Source organism: Diprion similis, chromosome 2 (genome assembly GCF_021155765.1).
Source record: "Diprion similis isolate iyDipSimi1 chromosome 2, iyDipSimi1.1, whole genome shotgun sequence".
Classification (NCBI taxonomy): domain Eukaryota; kingdom Metazoa; phylum Arthropoda; class Insecta; order Hymenoptera; family Diprionidae; genus Diprion; species Diprion similis.
In genome coordinates this window covers 15,338,957-15,357,515 of record NC_060106.1, presented here as the reverse complement: position 1 = coordinate 15,357,515, position 18,559 = coordinate 15,338,957, and the positions used below count along the sequence as shown (strand labels likewise).

General features: G+C 38.2%; 2 protein-coding genes across 3 annotated transcripts in view; both read right to left on the bottom strand.

Moving 5' to 3' along the window:
• Positions 1-219: 219 nt before the first annotated feature.
• LOC124411578 (trypsin-1-like) lies at positions 220-2,654 on the bottom strand. Its single transcript, XM_046890784.1, has 6 exons — positions 2,535-2,654; positions 2,240-2,310; positions 1,747-1,835; positions 1,419-1,671; positions 1,189-1,341; positions 220-450 (listed from the first exon to the last, which is right to left on the bottom strand). Exons 1-6 carry the CDS (start codon positions 2,569-2,571, stop codon positions 304-306), a joined length of 750 nt encoding a protein of 249 aa, XP_046746740.1. The 5' UTR covers positions 2,572-2,654; the 3' UTR covers positions 220-303.
• Positions 2,655-6,114: 3,460 nt separating this feature from the next.
• The window catches only part of LOC124415931 (substance-K receptor-like), a 30,447-nt gene continuing 18,002 nt past the window's right edge, over positions 6,115-18,559 (bottom strand). The window contains exons 2-10 of one of the 2 annotated variants that reach the window (XM_046896685.1): positions 18,035-18,150; positions 17,138-17,340; positions 16,500-16,648; positions 12,826-12,947; positions 10,872-11,089; positions 8,995-9,095; positions 8,045-8,135; positions 7,413-7,531; positions 6,115-6,615 (exon numbers count right to left, since the gene is read on the bottom strand). In XM_046896685.1, the coding sequence (XP_046752641.1) occupies positions 6,345-6,615; positions 7,413-7,531; positions 8,045-8,135; positions 8,995-9,095; positions 10,872-11,089; positions 12,826-12,947; positions 16,500-16,648; positions 17,138-17,340; positions 18,035-18,143 (1,383 nt within the window). In that variant the 5' untranslated portion in view covers positions 18,144-18,150 and the 3' untranslated portion in view covers positions 6,115-6,344. Of the gene's footprint in view, positions 6,631-7,412; positions 7,532-8,044; positions 8,136-8,994; positions 9,096-10,871; positions 11,090-12,825; positions 12,948-16,499; positions 16,649-17,137; positions 17,341-18,034; positions 18,151-18,559 lie in introns of both variants that reach the window. The other variant, XM_046896684.1, reaches the window with a different exon arrangement.

The window sequence follows — 18,559 nt, the reverse complement described above, 5'->3', positions numbered from 1 at the left end:
TTCCAGGCTGCAGGTTCAGCTATTAGCCTTGAACCCCGCCTAAATTTGTTCACTAATACAACATCGTTAACGTTATTATCTCAATCTACGTTTATCGTGTTCTTGTCCAATGCTATTATTTTTATTCCCCGATTCTTAGCAATCGTTTTCTAACCCTCTGTGACTGTGAATTACAGCAGAAATAATTTTATTAATACCAAACTTCCAAACCAATTAAACTCTGTTTCTCAAAATATCGTGTTTATTCCAATAATCTTGCTGCCTGTGGACCACAACTCTTCTAGCACAGTATTTTCTACACAACTAAACTCCGGCCTCTGTACTGATCCAGGCACGAAGGGTGGAGATTTTTGTGTAGACTGCTGGACTACCAATCGCACCGCACGAAGCTCCCCAGGAAACGAGACCAACGACTTTGCCACCGTAAGTTAAAGGGCCGCCGGTGTCGCCCTGCGGATAAGAAATTATTATGATTACAGAGAGGCAGGAATTACAGAAACCTCGTTAAGGGGGATGGTCAACCTTTTGCGGTTGATTTTTGCAAACAATCAACGATTCTACGACTGAAAGTTACTATTATGAACGTTGCTTTGAGATTTAAAATCAAAGAAATAGTCTGTAATATACTAAGTTACGACACTTTAAGTAGGGAGTAGAATTCTCGATGAACTTATACTCGTCACTTTAATATGAATATGCATTTGTCCATCATATGTGAAATGAAAAAACAGGTTCTACCACTTTCTAACCCTTCTTCATACTTGTCTTCGGAAGTGGAGACTTCAATCTCGTCATGCCACTTTCTTCCTTGACTACATTCTTCATAATTTTACCGAATTTTCAGCATCTGTTCAACTTGAACTTGAACGAATCATTCTACTTCCTGCGAATACTACTTACAAAGTATCGCAATAGAATACGAAACAAATTTCATAAAAATTTTATCAATCGATTTGAAGTTGTCGTGTGAATCATGTGTTGAAACACGTCGTTTTGGAAAAGAAGGACAATTAATCAATTGAGCAATGGGAGACCATTTTTACGATTTGAAAGCATAAAACATTGATAAAAATAGTGTGCCTTAGCCGTGCGAGCGATATAACCTTCCGATATCGATGTAGCACCCTAACTATTCATAGCCATCTTGAAAAAGGATGACCACGACCTTTATAAGGCTCTATCACTTACGGTGCACACGTCGTGTCCACCCGTAGTGTATCCAGCGCACACCATACGGTCAGTTATGGTGTTGATCCTGCTCAAAACGGCGTTGCAAACGGAAGTGGCGACTATGGGGACTTGGGTGACCTGCAAATTTCCGGAAAAGCTGGTGTCGCCGACCTGCGTGTCAGAAATCAAATGAAGGGTTAGAGACGAAGGTCTTCAAAGGACCGAGAGTACCGAACTCGCATACTAACCCCCGTCAGTCCCCAGCCAGTGACATTTGCGATACTTCCAGCGGCTAGAGTTTCCCCCACACTCGGCAGAGTCGCAGCCCCAACGGTTGTTCCCAGTGTGAAAGCGGTCGAGACTCTCAATATCGCGATGTCGTAATCATAAGTCGTGCTTGAGAAGCTGGGGTGAATTACGACCGACGAAGCGGTGTGGACGGTGCCTAATGTGCTTCGGAACGAGCTTCCTGCTCGAACCGTAATCGTCGACACCGTCACTCTGATAATCGAAAAAGAGGAACGATTAACGGATTCCGGATGCTCGGAGGACTTATGGCGATAGAGAAAAACTCACCCCTTGACGCATTGGGCAGAGGTTAGAACGACGGTGGTGCTTAGGATGACGCCTCCGCATTTGAAGTCACCTCCTACCGATAGACCGACCTGTATTCAGAACGAATAACTTTTAACTTTTGCCAACTAGGTGAGGAGTGAGCAAAGACATTTGTGGTTTAGAGGTTCACGACGAGCGGATAAGCTCAAGACTTTCATCTCTACAGGCAGAGATCGGGGCGGATCTACCATTATGGAAAGTACGGTACTTGAGGTATTAGCATTTCGTTGTATAATGTTTCTTAAGAATTTGAATACTCGCGTTCTTAAGAGTTTCGCAAAAATGGTAGTTCGAGTGAGGCTCGACAGTACTCGTAGAATATATCAGCTTGTGTGTTCGTTAGAATTATTTAGAATTCGTTAGAATAAAGCGACTATAACTTAGAGCAGTATAAACGATGATCGTTACACGTTAGTGCCATATTTTTACTTTAGAAACAGCACCCAGCACATACCTGATACGGAACAAGACTGATGTCGATCGAAGTGCCTCCGATGATGCGACTAGTCGCGGCATCGGCGATGGCTGCGAATTAATTCTCACGTTAAGACGCGGGTATTTCAATTAGTGTTTTGTTGTATTAGTTTCAAAAAGGAGTGGATCTAAGATTGTGCACGACGATTTGCGTATAGATTGAAATTACAAAAAATTACGCAAAGCCGAGGTTTTGCTTCAACGGATTTATGTTGATGACACGATAGGGGCCTCCTTTTTTATTTTCTTGTGCTATTAACAGAATTACAACTTACCACCGTAAGCCAAAAAGATGCACAGAACTTTAATCATCGAATGCCGTATGCCAGTTATTTTCAACTGTCCTTTCGCAGCCAGCTTGATTTGTCACTCGAAATCAACATCGGCGCTTCGGCTACTGGCAGTGAAATCAATCTTAGTTTTCATTCGCTCTTAAACCGTTTATCTAATCTGTCGATAAATTTATAATCACGTATTTGATCAGGTTAGTGAGTTTCTGATTTCTGATATATCAGCTACACCTGTTCATCTACTTTGCGTCATTCACGTTAACAGCACAATACACTTTTTATTTTCTTGTCTGGAATTTGAATTTTATGCAATTAACACTCACCTGCAATCTGTGCGTATTTTAATCAAACAGCAAACAGAATCAAGCTTTTATTGCGCGTCTTTACTTCTAAACACCGCCTGTGAGCTCGTGCGGCGTAATATAATTATCGATAATAACAATGTTCTCGTGCAATAACACGTAGTGCTCGCACTGTGTGTATCTGTAATAAACACTGTTCATAATAAAGAGAAAAAAATCAAAGTCGACATCGCTGACTGTAGAATATCCTCTGCTTTATCAACGCCAGATTATTTACGAGGTTGTACATTATTGTGTTTGATGTCGATGTAGGTGTAGCACAAGTCGAAGATCATAATTTTAGCAACGAACACTTGGTAAATTCGACTCTTGGTGAAAAAGTATCTCGCTTTTTAATTCATGCCAAGTTATGATCGACCCAGAAGAACACAATGGAATAATTCAAGTGTTTTGTCCTGAGTAAAAACGCCGTCTGCAGGCGACTGTTAATCATTCTACCCTCCTTGGGTGTCTGATTTTGCTACAACTGTAAGACAGTTTTTTCTACCCCAGATACTGTCGCTGCGACAAAAAATAAGCGATGCGTTCACACCACTCAGATTTTCCTTAGTTTTCAAATTAATCACCGAGGCTTCTTTTCAACTAAATTTCCACTCTTTTATTCGTGCTTTATTCACTACTGCAAATGAATTTGAATCACGCCGGTGATGGAGACTAACTCACATTTATTTTCTAGTCACAACTGTTAGGATGCGCGTGTCGATCGGTCACTGAGACAACTTCTCGATATTGATCGAAACTCGCTTCGTTCATTTTTAAGATGAAATGTTCACCCTGCTGATCACACTGTTGAAAGACCGACGAGAAGTGTTAACACAGCCTATAAATTGACGTTTTACATATTTTGGAATATGAAAATTAAGAACGAAAGTATGACGAAAATTTGTTCAATAATTAATTATTCGTCATTTCACGGCGTTTCGGAGAACTGAATTACGTACGTCGATCCGCACACGACGTGATTGAAACGAATGAATTTTAAACGAGACGAGGGATTGTTTATTCTTAAACATTCATATCAGTGTTTACATGTACTTAAGTATTATTTCACAGTATGTACTACACTATGTCATCAGAATAAAATTGGAGCATTTGAGTCAGAATATAACAGTGAGCGAAAATTAATAAATAAATACTTATACACGTAGATAATTTAGGAGCTAGGAATGATTTTCACAAGATTTCAACAACAATAATTAGAGTTGCGTTTCCCTTTTTCTTTCTTTTCTTCTTCGTCATACACATTTTGCCCAGCTCATGGTGTAGAATTTTTTTTCTCCCGCTTGGATGTCAGCGTAACTTTAATTTTTAATTTATTCGTCACCTTATTTATAGAGCTTAAGTAGATTGCATGTAGCTTTATTTGTATAAATATTTCTCAATATATTATACATACATAATATGCGGTTTTACCTGTATTTATACATTTATGTACAACATAGGATACACAAATTTACATGATTCTAATACTATTTTCATATTATAATTTTATTCATATAAGTTATTTACTAAAATATTCACAGTTAAACGCCTCTTTCCCCAATGGTTCTTATGTTGACTAGAATTTTCCAAATGTTGTTAAATCTACGACGTATATAATCAACGTGATAATGGCGATGTTTAAGAACTCGCGTAAATTATTTTTTCCATCAAACATAGGAGGCTACATTCAAATTACGTTTACTCAGAATTCGTAATTAGATTTGATTCACCAACCACCATGAAAATTTCAATCATTTTTCTGTAAGAAAATAGATAATTTATCAACAACTAGATACCGCAATTAAACGATTATTCTCCTTACATTCATTTTTACATATCTTTATTACACATATAGTTTACTTGTAGATTATTATATTAAATTTTTCTCCCGTCATATTTTTACGTCCGGAAGTAAATCGACGAACATTTTTTAAAGGATGTAATAAATCTCGTGTCACTGAGGCTTAAAGTTGAATAAAAAAATTAAAAATTAAAAACTTGCTTGGAATGTAGTTCAAGAAAATGTGTCAACATGAAAATCGTTCTTTGCAATGCATCTGCAAATTGGGCCGATTTTTCCCTCGTAATAAAAAAAGTGTCGGTACTACAAGTGAACGGTCAAAGTCTCAATAGTTCGACTAAAAAATAATTAACGAAGCAAGAACTCTATTTTTGCAGAAAGAAATTTCCAAATTTCCACAGAGATGATTAAATACAGAGGCACTCATTCGATTAGTCAAAATTGCGATCCACGAACTTCCCCCCATTAAGTATGGCCCATAAATTACGTTAGAATTTGCGAGAGATCACGAGACCATGAGCCCCAAGTTTACCAGCGACTCAATTCAATTAGGTACTCGCTCTGTTACTCATTCTCATGATATTGAATTATATACACGGAGTTTGCTGTCAGAACTCAGCCGGCATATTAATTCGTAGTCTGAAATTGATAGACTGCGTAATGTACCGGCATATGTTATATATATATACCTCAATTTTCAGAACACTAATATTCAGCGTATCAGCTTCGAAAAACTGACCTAAGTTACTCGAACGGTTTCTTTCACCGTCCCATCTTACGATTCTCGCCTTACAGATTCCATACACTTGAAACACACACAGACACAGTATCACGTACTCTAATATAGAAAATATATTGATAAATGTAATGAAAAACATACTTTCACTCTTAAGAAATTTTTCACACCATTTCATTGAAATAATTTTGTGCCGTTTTTATATTTCTTACTTATAAAATCTGCAATTCATATATTTAATATAAATAATATACCGGGTGTGCCAGACCACCCGTCCACCCCTTCTAAATTCTGGAGAATTGATTTTTTCAAAAAATGGACTTCAATTCAAAATTCAGTAAGGCAGATGCGATATAGCCATACTGGATTTTCAAATTTTCGAAAAAATCAGTTCTCCACATTCTAGAAGGGGTGGACGGGTGGTCTGAGACACCCAGTATATTATGTATATAAAATATATTATTTGCAGATTTTATTCGGAAGAAATATAAGATCAAAACAAAATTATTTCAATCACGTTCACATTCACAACAAAATTATATATAAATTAATTAATATATATTTATACAAAGGACGTCACTGTAGGTAGTAATTGAAGAAGAAGACATTTTCTGCTTTGTGACAATTATGAGCGAATACGTAAAATAGATGAATTTTCTCACACGAGTATAACAAAGGGTGCTTGTAGGTACATCACATTAAAACACAAGCCTAATCGTAATCCTAAATTAGCAAGCTCTTAGACTGGAACCAGCACCCTGTATCGGAAAATTGTACTCCGCAGCGAGTAACAAGGAAGGTCTTGTTAAAGAGCGCTCCCGGCTTAAAGACGGGGATTAGTTTACGGCTGATAATAATTATGCCTCGGAGATTCAATCGCGCCCCGTATTCATCTGCATGGCAATTAAGCTGGCTTAGAGGCAGAGTTCCTGCGAGCTGAAATCGCTGGTGTGCTTGTGCCTCCCGGATGCGAAGACGTAAAGCTCAGCGGCGGTGTTCGGACTTTTCGGTGCGTTTGCGAGGGCGCCGTTTCCGTTCCGGACGCAGCATCTGGACGCCGAAAGGGTGCGATTTGTGGCGTCGATTCCTTTGCCGGGTAAACGTGACGGTCCTCTAACAGACACGCCGCGGTAGAAGGAAGCTGTGGCCGGACATCCGCCCGAGGCTGGTCGCCGCCAATCGTACCTTGCGAAGAAAAATCTGACTTTGGAATTCATTACGTGTTCTAAAAATCCTACACATAAGGTTCTCATGACTTAGAAATCTATGGGGTCACCCCAAAGGCACCGCAGCTCGCGACGCAGCTCGCCGTTTTTGAAGAGACATTGCCTTGCCAAACCTTGCCTGGGATTCAATAGTTTTTTGCACACACTGAGAAATGCTTCATTTTTTATTGTAGCCATCGGAAATTATAATAAAATGAATTTATATTTGTCAATTACAGTCTGAATGCTGCTGTCATTGCAAGAAAATTTTCGTCACAAGTAAGTATTCGAGGTAATTTATACAGTTTTTAATACTGTACCTATTTTACGGCTGTTGCAAAATAAATCTGTTTGTTTAGTCTCTTACATTTCTTTCAATAACCAAATAAGGTTTCGACATCGATTACAGTTACGGCACTTGTCTTTATTTTGTACCCAGAACCGCATTTTTCGATTATAGTAAGAAGTGAGAATATTCAAAGAGAATGGATACTTCAAACTTGATATTTCGAAGGATTTGATGCGATTTTTTAAACCTACTAAACGATATTGCAAGTGTTAAGATTTAGTGTGATTCCCGACAATTTCGAAGGATACCATAAGCTTGTAACTAACCTTAAAACTGTCTGGAATATTGGAGGAAAACTTAATGTTAATTGAGTGAAAAGACAATTTTGAAAATTTTAATTAGAACTACATCCCTACAGTGGAAAACACAGCGTGCAGCCTCGCGACCTTACTTTGTGCAATAAATGAAACAAGCACCTGAGGATGTACCTGATCGAAGTTCTGGTGGACTGCGTTTTATCAAGATCAAGACTATCCATTGGTGGGCTGGCCGACCATTGCCGATGTCTGAAGGGACACCGTTGCTGAAATTCCCGCTTGAACTTTTCCTGCAAAAAACATGTTGAACGAAAATTGATGAGTTTCTTAAATGAATTACATCCATTTGAATATCGCGGTGATTTCAGGGCGATACACGATGTCGATAAAATTAATTTTATCCATGAGGAAACCTCGCTGAGTCATTAGTGTTGTCTCAACTTTGCGTAGCATTTATCACAATTTCGCGAGAGGGAATTTCCACTTAGAAATTGTTATTAGCAGCAATTTCGAAAGGAGAGGATTTTCAAAAGCTAAACCGCACGTAAAACAAACTTTTATGATCGAGGCTAAGGCGCTGATGCCCTCAAGTCGTTAATCAAACGATATCAAGCTTTTAACGGAGGGTCGTTACTCTCTGTGATAAAAGTTGAATACACGGTTTGTTGTTTTTAGGGCGAAAAGAATACATAAGCAATGAAAGTCCTTGGGTTAATGTTTTCGCCAATTGAAAAAGTACTTTGCGATCGTAAATCGTACATGTGCTAACCGGAATGAGTATGTGATAAAGTATTTTTACTTACGTTGTAAATACCGTAGATGAAAGGGTTGTAACAGCTATTTGACATAGCCAGCCAATCGCAGCAGAACCAAATGATGTTGATGTATCTGTACCTGGAATTTGAGTAATCATCAGATTAGGTTGAATTCAAACTCTTTGCCTCATCGACGATATCACCAATTCTCAATCCTATACCCAAGACTACCTCTCCTTGAATCAGAATACCTCGTACACAGTCCCTTATAACGGAATCGACGATAACTAAAAAAAAAAAAAAAAAAAAAGAAACTATTGGAAATCGACGGATAACACGTGTTTAATTTTGTGTCAATGAAAAAAAATCGCAGATAGAAGAAAATAGATAGAGTAATAATAATGATGATGATAATTGGTCAATTCTGAAAAGCTTCTTAGGTTTTCAGTCAGTTATAAAACTTATCATCGACTTATATTCGAATACTAGGAGATTCTCAATCTATACCAAAGTACTGCGAAAGTGTTTTTCAATATTCGCCCTCTTTGGAGGGAACGATGTTCGAGGGAATAGCCTTCGGCAAATATTCATATTTGGCTTCTACATATGCATGTTTACACGTGCAAGCAGTAATGGATAGGAATTTTATATTGCAGCAGCAATATATGCATTTTCAGAATGGGATTTCCATCGGAAATGAAATACTGTAGATGGTTTTAGCTTTTTATGCCATTATTAAACCGGCCTGCGGAAACACGAAAAGACTAGAGCATAAAACGGTGTTTCATACCATCGCCAATCCTATGAATTACATTGTCTGTTAATTGTTATCAGCTTGCAGGAATTTCCTTCAGCAATTTTCGCAAACCAACACGGACAAAAGTTACTCAGCAGGTACGTTATTGACACAATAACGCATCCAATCTTGCAAAAACGTGATGCACGAGTTGATATTTGTAATTTACAAAATGTCACGAAAATTTCTTCATGCAACTTACTCGTTGATTTCAGGATAAGTGTATTGCAGTACGTTGTAGGTCTGGAGTGGCAGCCAACACACGGCGAACAGTGCGACGACGATCACCAACATCTTAATTACCTGCGGACACAAAGTACAAAATTTTTGCACCTCCTGGAATAAACTGAACTTTTTGAAACGAATGGCGTTCAAAGCAAGTTGATGCAAAACACGTCCTTCCTGCAGTTTTTGCAAACTTTTTTGATAAGGTAACCTTTCGACTCCCCTTAAGTGCGATAGAACAGAAGGGTAGTAATTAAAAATTTAGCGACGATAAACAGTCTGCCGGATATTACAGCGTCGCGTCGGCTGAATCGCGCTCCGTGCAGGAGTTGACTGGTGTTAATTAGCCGGGTAACTAACAAGTTGTTGTAATATATAGAGTTGATGATGGGATCAAGGATAAAGCTACGGATCTGGTTACCGAATTGGTAACTGTATCCTTCCCAAGTTACGTTCTCTTCCACTGTTATACACAGGACAAAAAGCAAAGTGCGTGGAGTCAACATCGATTGGGTTGACTACCGAACGCTTCGCCACTTTTGTCCTTTTGCCAAATGTCACCAGCCGCATTTTTGCGAAAGAAAACTGACTCGACTGATACGCAAGAAGTATTTACGATCGAAATAGGGAAAATTTTCGAGTCTCATTTCACGTGAGAAGGTAAATAAAAGAGGACGCGCTACAAAGTCGACAGGATTCGTATTGTATTCAAATATCCTGCTCTCTCCCGTATACGTCAACAATTATCTTCCGCCGACTGGTTCCAGTGATAGAACCAGGCAGGAAAAGTCGGAGAATTCGGTGAATGTCTTCCCGTCCATCACCTCGTAGGTATTATGCTTACAAAGTACCTGTGAAATTCTTCGCATTCTATCCTGCAGATTTCACGGTCCAGAAAAATTTCACAGGTTTTGAAAATTCTACTATATACTTAAAAAAAAACTTCTTTCGCGACGTACCTTGTAGGAATTTGCATTTATATGCACGCGTTCCTGACAGAATGGAAAAGCATTTCATGCACGGTGAAATAAGGATGTCTGTCATAATCAGTTTGAACAGGATACCTACTATTGTGCTCACTAGACAAGGCAAGAAATGAGTGAAATATTGCATAAAATGTTTTACACATAACCGTTGGCGATTTTATTGTTGTTGTTGTTGTTGTAAAAGTACCGGATAAAGCATCAAAAAACAGTCTCGATTTTTATACTGTATAGATATATAATATATAAATACGATCATCTTATCTTTCTTACGGAAGATTAAACTCGGAGCTTTTTGCAGTTGGTAAACAACTTTTAGCCAACGTCTCGTGCTTATATAGCGTTTCCCGACACGTATGTAGCGTATGTAATACCTTGTGACATCGCTTACTTGTAGACACGTATGTGTATAACTTGGTACATACGTTTTTACCGAGGCTTATCCCGAAAGCGAATTACATATATAGATATACTCAGCTTCTTTCAGTTCCGAAAGTTTCGAAGTTATCTGATTATGTTGATCTCGCGTTATCCCCTTTCGTTTATGTACCAGACAACACGTAAGTAAATATGTATTCGTATAACGTACGTCGTATAGCGAAGTCTGGTAGAAAGATGAATACATACATACCTCACCTTTAACATGTACCGAATCCTCTCCGCGAGTGGAGTTGAGTTTGAGAAGAATTTTATCGAGTATACATCTCGAAGACTTTTGAAAAAATTTATCGGGAAAGTTATAAAGAAAAAAACGAAAACTAAGTACGCAAGCTTGACTGTTTCCTTTAAAATTTCATTTTCGATATTACGATGAAGTTATTTTTCTAAAATAGCCGAAGAGATCGAGGAAAGATCCAGTCTCGGAACTCACCTTCTTCTTATTCTTCATCAGGTTGGCGTCGCGAGAGTCCTGAGCATTTCCGGGTGCTCTGCTTCCCCACAGCCTGAACGCCATGCGTGCGTAAACGCAGGATATTACAAAAAGGGGTGTAAGATATTGAAGAAAGCCAAGCAGCGCTCTGTAGATCAGCATTGAGCTTTCGGACATGTTTTGGTTCCGACAGAAGGGCTTGAGATGAGGTCGGCCAGCTGAAAGTAAAAAACAGCGGTGCGTTCTGTGCGAAAAACAGTGATTTCGTATGCCTTTCAAAAATTAATCACCGGTTGCTTTATAGAACCCGGGATTCTTTGTTTGGACTCTGAATCCACAACGGTTGAATCGTAAACAACTTTTATTATTATACATTAGAATTTTTGCACGCGGTAATTCACAAAGTCTACCGCGTGCAAAGGAAAGTTTAATTCAAATTAAAACAAGTTTTATTATTATTTCAATTAACAAAAGTTAACTCCATTATAGTAAAGTTTGGAGACTCGAAAAGTTCAAGCTTATACAAATATACAAAATGCTACCATCCAAAATTTCCGCGAGGAGAAAGAGCAAAAACCTCTTCCTTAGACTTTTTTAATTACAAGTATGTATGCACGTACACGAGCAGCGTTTGTTAAACAAATTGATCATTATTTACGTCGCAATTTAATTTCATTTATGATTTCTCGTAGATAATTAATTCTACAGGCCAAAACGTAAGGTACTTCAGTCTGCATTGGCGATAAATGACAAGTTATTTGCACAGCCTGCAACGGATCTAATTTAGAATTTGAACACGAGTTTAATATTGATGAGAATATTTAGCCGATCTATACACTGGCACGACAGGCACGCGTTCAGGAGAGTTTTAGAAGCGAATGAAGGGAGCCAGTGTGTCACTGGCAAGTGGAAAATACAATCTCTTCTGTGATGAGTCATTAATTGGCAATCTTTGCTACGTCGTTAACTCTGTCGATTAAATTTCTTACATACACATAACCACGTGGGAAATGGAAATTCGGCTGACACTATACATATATCCTTATAACAGAACCCTTGTATTTTGTGCAGCGTAACGGAACTTGCAGAATGGCAGAAGCGATGATTGGCTAATTAGCCACTTTTCAGGCTCCAAGTCACTCAGGTACGTACGCTTAATTAAATTTAATTAACGCTCCGTCGGTTGGTCGGTTCGTTCGTTGACTGTTGAGTGAATGTAGTGGATACGTGAAAATGTACACATTGCGATAAACACGGCATAAGCTTACCGAAAAATAACGACTGAACAGATTTCTGAAGAATTTAATTAGAACTTGAACGATGAATTTCCTTCGTCAAAATCCGCGTGGTTCCTTGTGGGTATTTGCAAACAAGTGGAAACGATTGCAAAACCAGAAATCCGAATAAGTAAATAAATGTCAATTACGAATTCGCGATGAGTTTAACTGATTCGACATCGACGCTCTGATACTGTCATTAAATTCGCGAAATTGGGATGTTGACAGGTATCTTGAAAGAAAAACGTAAATTAGTCCCCCCTTTTAAATATCGTAATCATTTCGTATACGAAGCGTGTACGAGCGGATTACAAGTGCCGATATACAAAATGGCTTATAGATGTGTTCCGTACGTGAATTTCGCTGAAAATCGGTACGGAAAACCATTTTCTCATTTCATTTTATAACAATAATAAGGATGACATCACGGATTTTTATTCCTACAAGCGTTGATTCAAAAATATGACCAATATTCTCACGCACGTGTATTAAAGCGACAAAAGTGCAATGATTTTCCATAAATCTAAACTGAACTGATACAGCAAAAAAAAAATAAAACGATTTAATTGAATCTTAGATTTAATTTAGATTTCCTATTTTTTCAAGGACTCGTTTTCCAGATTTTTTCAAATTTCACACTGATATGCGTAAGGTAATAATCTGCGATTGTAACTCACCCCCAGAGTTTTCCGGCGTCATAATCACTCGCAAAGCCACTGCCATTGGAGCGGCCAAAGCACCACCGAAGAACCAGATACTAGCGATTACGATTTTAGCTCTGAACTTGCTGGGTCTTGCGCTGAAATGAAAATTACAGATAGCGTTAAATTTTTCACTGTATAAATTTCCCGTCAGTGCAGAAATGGTTAAAAATACGAGTATAACAAGTCAGTCGAAAAGTTTTGAAGCTGAAAAAGCGGAAAAGTGCATGATTATTTATGCCTTTTAATGGGTGAGTGATTGCAATCGTTTAAGTAATACCTCCATCCATCTGAAACAATAATAATTCTTCTGATAATTTGGACAGACTTTGAAATTGCGCATTAAGCTTGATTTGTGAGAATGATCATTTACCTGGTACATAACTTTTGTAATTTAGGTAGATGAAAATTTGACTTGAGACGAGCGGTGACGAGGATAACAATAATAATCATCTAAAGCATCCCGGTCACAGCTGGTACTAATTCTCGAATTTCACCAGCGTATATAATCCAAGGATAATGTCTTTTCGATTTATTTTGAATGAATAAACCTGATGGACCCCCACTTTAGTTTCTAAAGTTCACACTCGGTTTAATTTTTTTTTTTAATTCCACCAAGCAATTATAACGCTAAAACGTCCTACAACCAGAAAAAATTGACGAGTTCATGAAATTATGAAAACGACGGAATTACAGGGAAGAGAGAATCACTGGATGCTGGTACGAAATACGCAATTTGATATTCAAGCTGCTTTTCATATCAACCGCTGAAAACGAAGCCATCTAGCAAATCAATCCGATCCTTTTTTAAAACCAATCAAACTTTCTCCCCAATCAAAACTCATGCAAAACATTGACAGCTAATAATGCAGCTCGATTTTTCACTCTGCATTAATGGAGTAAGTTTTAATTTTTTCTCTTCTCTCTCTCTCTCTCGTTCCCGCTAATTCTCATCTGTTATCGCTGCAATTTAATTAACAAGTCCACAACTTCAGTTATACCAGATCGTGAAATCGAGGCAAAAATAAAAAAAAAAGCGATTGAGGCTGTGCAATAATTTCAGCAGCAAAATAAATATCGAAACGCACTCTTTATTTGAACGATCAATAAACACCGTCTTGCAGCTCAGACTTCCAGGTAAATCCAGTGCATGGATGCAATTTCTAGGTCGCACACTGGTCAGCTAAATTCTGGTTCCTCGAGGGGTGCGGAGAAGATCCGGTCGTAAATAATCCGTGTAAATAAAACGTTACGTTTCGAGCTGCTTCATATTTTTACAGAATGCGGTTTCCGTAGATTTATATCAGAAAAGTCGGGATAATTTGACTGAAACAAACGGAAAAGATACACAGATTCCATCAAATTGCAGGAATCGTTTTTTCGGAACCCAAATTTATCTGTAAGAATTAAATAAAAAATAAAAAATAGGGACATGAATCGAGATTCAGACTCTTTGGAATATTATTATCGTACATTTTGAGGCGTTTGAGTGTATAATCAAAACCTCGAGCTCGATAATTAATCGAAGTAGCTTTCCTACGGCTGCTGCATCTCGATAAGTAAGGTGGCGAAGGTCTTCGTTGAATTATAGTTACTCGAGGTTACGAGAAATATTTTGATCCATCTCGTGCGTATTGGTGCGTAATTTTTTAAAACCCTTGCGAGGGTGTGTACGATAAACCCGTTTGAAGTGCCAAGTACGAGAGGTTGAAGTTATTTTAACCTAAATAACAATCTGTCTCCGTAACGAAATTGAAATAATTTTACGGCCGTAATTGCTTCTCGTTGAACGGATGTAATCATAACAGTGATAACTTGACTGATACTCTGTTGGAGTAATAAATTATTTTGGTAAAATATTATTTCTTGTGGATGCATGCATGCATCTGAACGAGAGTAAATAATACGTAAAGTGTGTGCTGTATCAAAATATCGTTATGACGCGTTACCTTGACGCTGAAATATAGGGAGGAGAGTAAAAAGCTCAGGGTAACAGGAAATTATAACATCGAGTACACGATGAATCTCCGCCTCCGTATATTTAAATCCTCTGGACCAACACTCTGATCCTTCTGATTAATACTGACTGAAGCTTAGCGGAAAACGGAGCTGTCTCACCGGGGTGATTTTCATGATGAAAAAGGGTAAATCCAGACTTAATTGGATGGCAGAAAAATAGGGAAGAGGAAAAAGTAAAACTCTTCGAATGAGTTAAAAGCAATGAAATAACGCTAACAGTACGTAGGTACACAAAGTTAAAACGAATAATTTGGTGTTATGTGGTTTTTTAAGGGTTGAATCGTATGCGGTTTATGTAAAGCATACACGCCACTAATTTTTTTCTTTATTCTTTCCTTTTCCTTCGTTTTATGACCGTGGTTTTACCTTCAGTTTAGACACGAAAATCTGTCACGATACAATAAGCGGTATGATTTCGCGCCCGGATCGTAAATATTTGTGGTTCTCGCGTCAAATTTTATCTTTTTCGGTTTGGTCTTATTCAGGCAAGAGTAAGTAGCTTTTTACGAAAGTTTTCGCATCCATTGCACTATGTATCATATTTACCTCGATCCAATTGCTAAAAGCTTTTTCCACTCACTCGCATCATTTTGATCACGTACGATAGCTTGACCTTCAAAAATATACCCGGACTCTATCTTACCACCTTTATAGAGTACACCTATATCCACAGAAACATTATAACCAATAGGGAATGGAAAAGCCGTTCTAGAAGGGCTTTTTCCTCGTGATATGAAACGGACGTAACGGTAGACCGGAAACTCTGCAGTAATATTGAACTTGAATGGCGGAGTTGGATCTTGAAAATTTTATTATCACGAGATCAATATCCTGTATCATTGAAGCTTTCAGTAGTACCCATAAATACATATATATATATGTATGAATGTGTATTATTTTCACGTTTATACGATTCCGCTGAAAGTCCCAGTAAGCCTTCAGGATAATTGGCAAATAGTTACGTCTTATATCATGTCTAGCCTAAAGGCTTGTCGAGTTTTATTCTATATTTGGAGACAAACTTAAACCCTTTTACAAACTTGACTGTAATTGCTGACTTAGATTTTTCCGGTTCTTCCACCATTTGGATAATGTTACAGAAATTTATCAATATCTTTCGTTCCATGAGTCATTAATTTTGATTCACGTATGTTTTCTTTTTTTATACAACTTAACGATACCGATAGAAAATATGTCGCACAAAATAGCGGATAAAATTGAGTCTCCCAAAAAACTTGCTCTAGAACTTTTCACTGTTCTCTGAATTTCTGAAAATAGAAGAAAACAAAGTGACTTTCACTTTTGCAAATAAATCGAGAGAGACTCGTTCGACTTCAAATTTTATATCAATTCCTAGTTAAACGGATTCAAATCAGCGGACAAAGTCCCACCTAAACCGGTTCAACCATTCTCAAGTAATCTTTAGATGAAAAATTTGCCACCAACGCACGAACTTATACATGCAAAAAGATATCTGCCGATTGTTGGAAATAATTGTCACGATTTTGTGAAAATGTGAAGGTATGTCGAATGAAAACTGATAATTTTGTTCCTCTGATTGTGAGCGAAAATTTTGTACCCACCAAACGATTTTTGATTTGACACAGGCTTTGGAATATATTAAAATTTACCTCAATGGCTTGAGAATCGCTCGATGACGGTCAACGGCGATTGCAGTGAGGGTGAAGACCGACACGTTGACGGAAAGGACCTGGACGAAGGGACAGAACGCACACATAAAGTATGGGAGGTTCCATCTCTGCAACAAAGCGGCCTGAAACTGTGAAGCAAAAAGGTTTGGGTCAGCTCTTTAAGGTGAGAGTCGCACCATTAAGGACAAACCAGCTTGTTGGTCTAAATAAAAGCTTAGGAAAAGGGAAAAACTTCCAGTAATGTTATTTCCACGAATGATGGTGAACATGGATTGAACAACATTCCTTCTACGTGATGGAAATGAATCTGAGGAAACTTGCGCAACACAAGCTAATATTAAGATGTAAACAATTTATTAGGAAAAGTTTTATGATTGAAACCTTGATAATAACTGAGCAATGAGAATAAAAAAAATGAAAATGTGATGAAAAACACCGGAATTTAATCAGTTTTAAACTTTCAATCATAAATTGTTCAACTTTATTTTCTTTATACTAGAAGATGTCTAGTTTTATTTATATTTAGTATCACTGATGCAAATAACTCTCAGTTGAAGGATATATCCGGCCGATTCGCTCTCGCCACATAAAATTACGATCAACGATTATCGTCTCACCTGAAAAGGAATAGCAAAGAGTCCAATAACGATATCGGCTAGGGCGAGATTGGCGATAAAACAATTTGTGACGCTCTGCATGCGTCTGGAAGTAGCGACGATCCACATCACCAAGGCGTTTCCGACGACCGCCAAGATGGAAATACTTCCGTAGCAGATACTCAGCAGAGCTATCAGACCAGCTGGCACGTCGTAAAGGTTGTCTGAAATTAAAAAGGACACATAATAAAACGAGAATACGATCGTCCTCGCTCCGAGTTCACGTATCAATTGCGTCATATTTATAAAATGAGAAAGAAACTGTGTGAAGTAATACTTTCATAATCATCTAATCGTCATCTAATCACAGTATTATGAAAATCAAAATAGTTGAAGAATCGAGATGAACCGAATTCCGGCTGAGATCTTCCTTCTGTTCCATGGTTTGGAAATACACACAAAATTACATCTCATCGAGTTTTTGCAGCTCGTTTGTCTATCTAATGTCGTTACAACCCGGCAGTTTACGCTGTCTTCGACGTTATCCAGAAGCCGTTTAAATTATTTCGACACAGTTAATCGCGTCGACTGCAGCTTTTTCCTGCTCGTTCCTATGTCCCCATAAATTCCGCCCCATAAATTCTAGCGGTTGAAGGCTGCAGCTCTTAGATTATCAACGTTGTTTTCCATTCTCAACTGGTACTCGGTCACAAGATTCGATTAAATGGAAGAGTTTCCGCGACGTGAGATCAAGCGGGGATTGATTGATCACGACTGGAGGGGGGGGGGGGGGGGGGGGAGAGGTTTATCGAGTTGGACCAGAATGCGATACCCACTGGAAGCAATTCATCAATATCCGAATCAATGGACATGGGGACATGTAGCTGGAAAGTAATAATCCTTCGGAAGAAGGGTTACCGTATACGTCGTAAATGGATTCATTATCGTTCGTCCAGAGGGTCCTGTTCCATCCAGATACCCAGACCTCATCCGGCCCTCCTTCCTCGGCCGACCACGGTACGTCCATTCTGAAACTAAGAGGATTTAGTCAGACTCGGATAGTTAGCGGTAGCTGGTTTCCATGTTTCACGACCGCGAGAGAGCGAGAAACTTACGTCTCTCCGACCGTAATCGTTATAATTAATCTGTCGCCGGTTCAGTAACAAAACATCCGGGCGGCGGAATCATTATGGGCAAGGATTATGGAATAAACTTGAAGCAATATTCTACTTATTTATCGCTTTCTCCTTGTCAACGAAAGAGAACGTTTATTATCGAATCTACAAGGGAATGATTAAAAGTGACAGGCAGGCAATTGATTAGAGAAGAACAAGATCGGGGCAAAAGCATGGAATAAAGTTAGTTTCTTTTTGTTTTTTGTCATTGGTGTTTTTTTTCTGCTGGCTTAATTTGAGCAACGCTTATTTTTTATTAATTTTATTT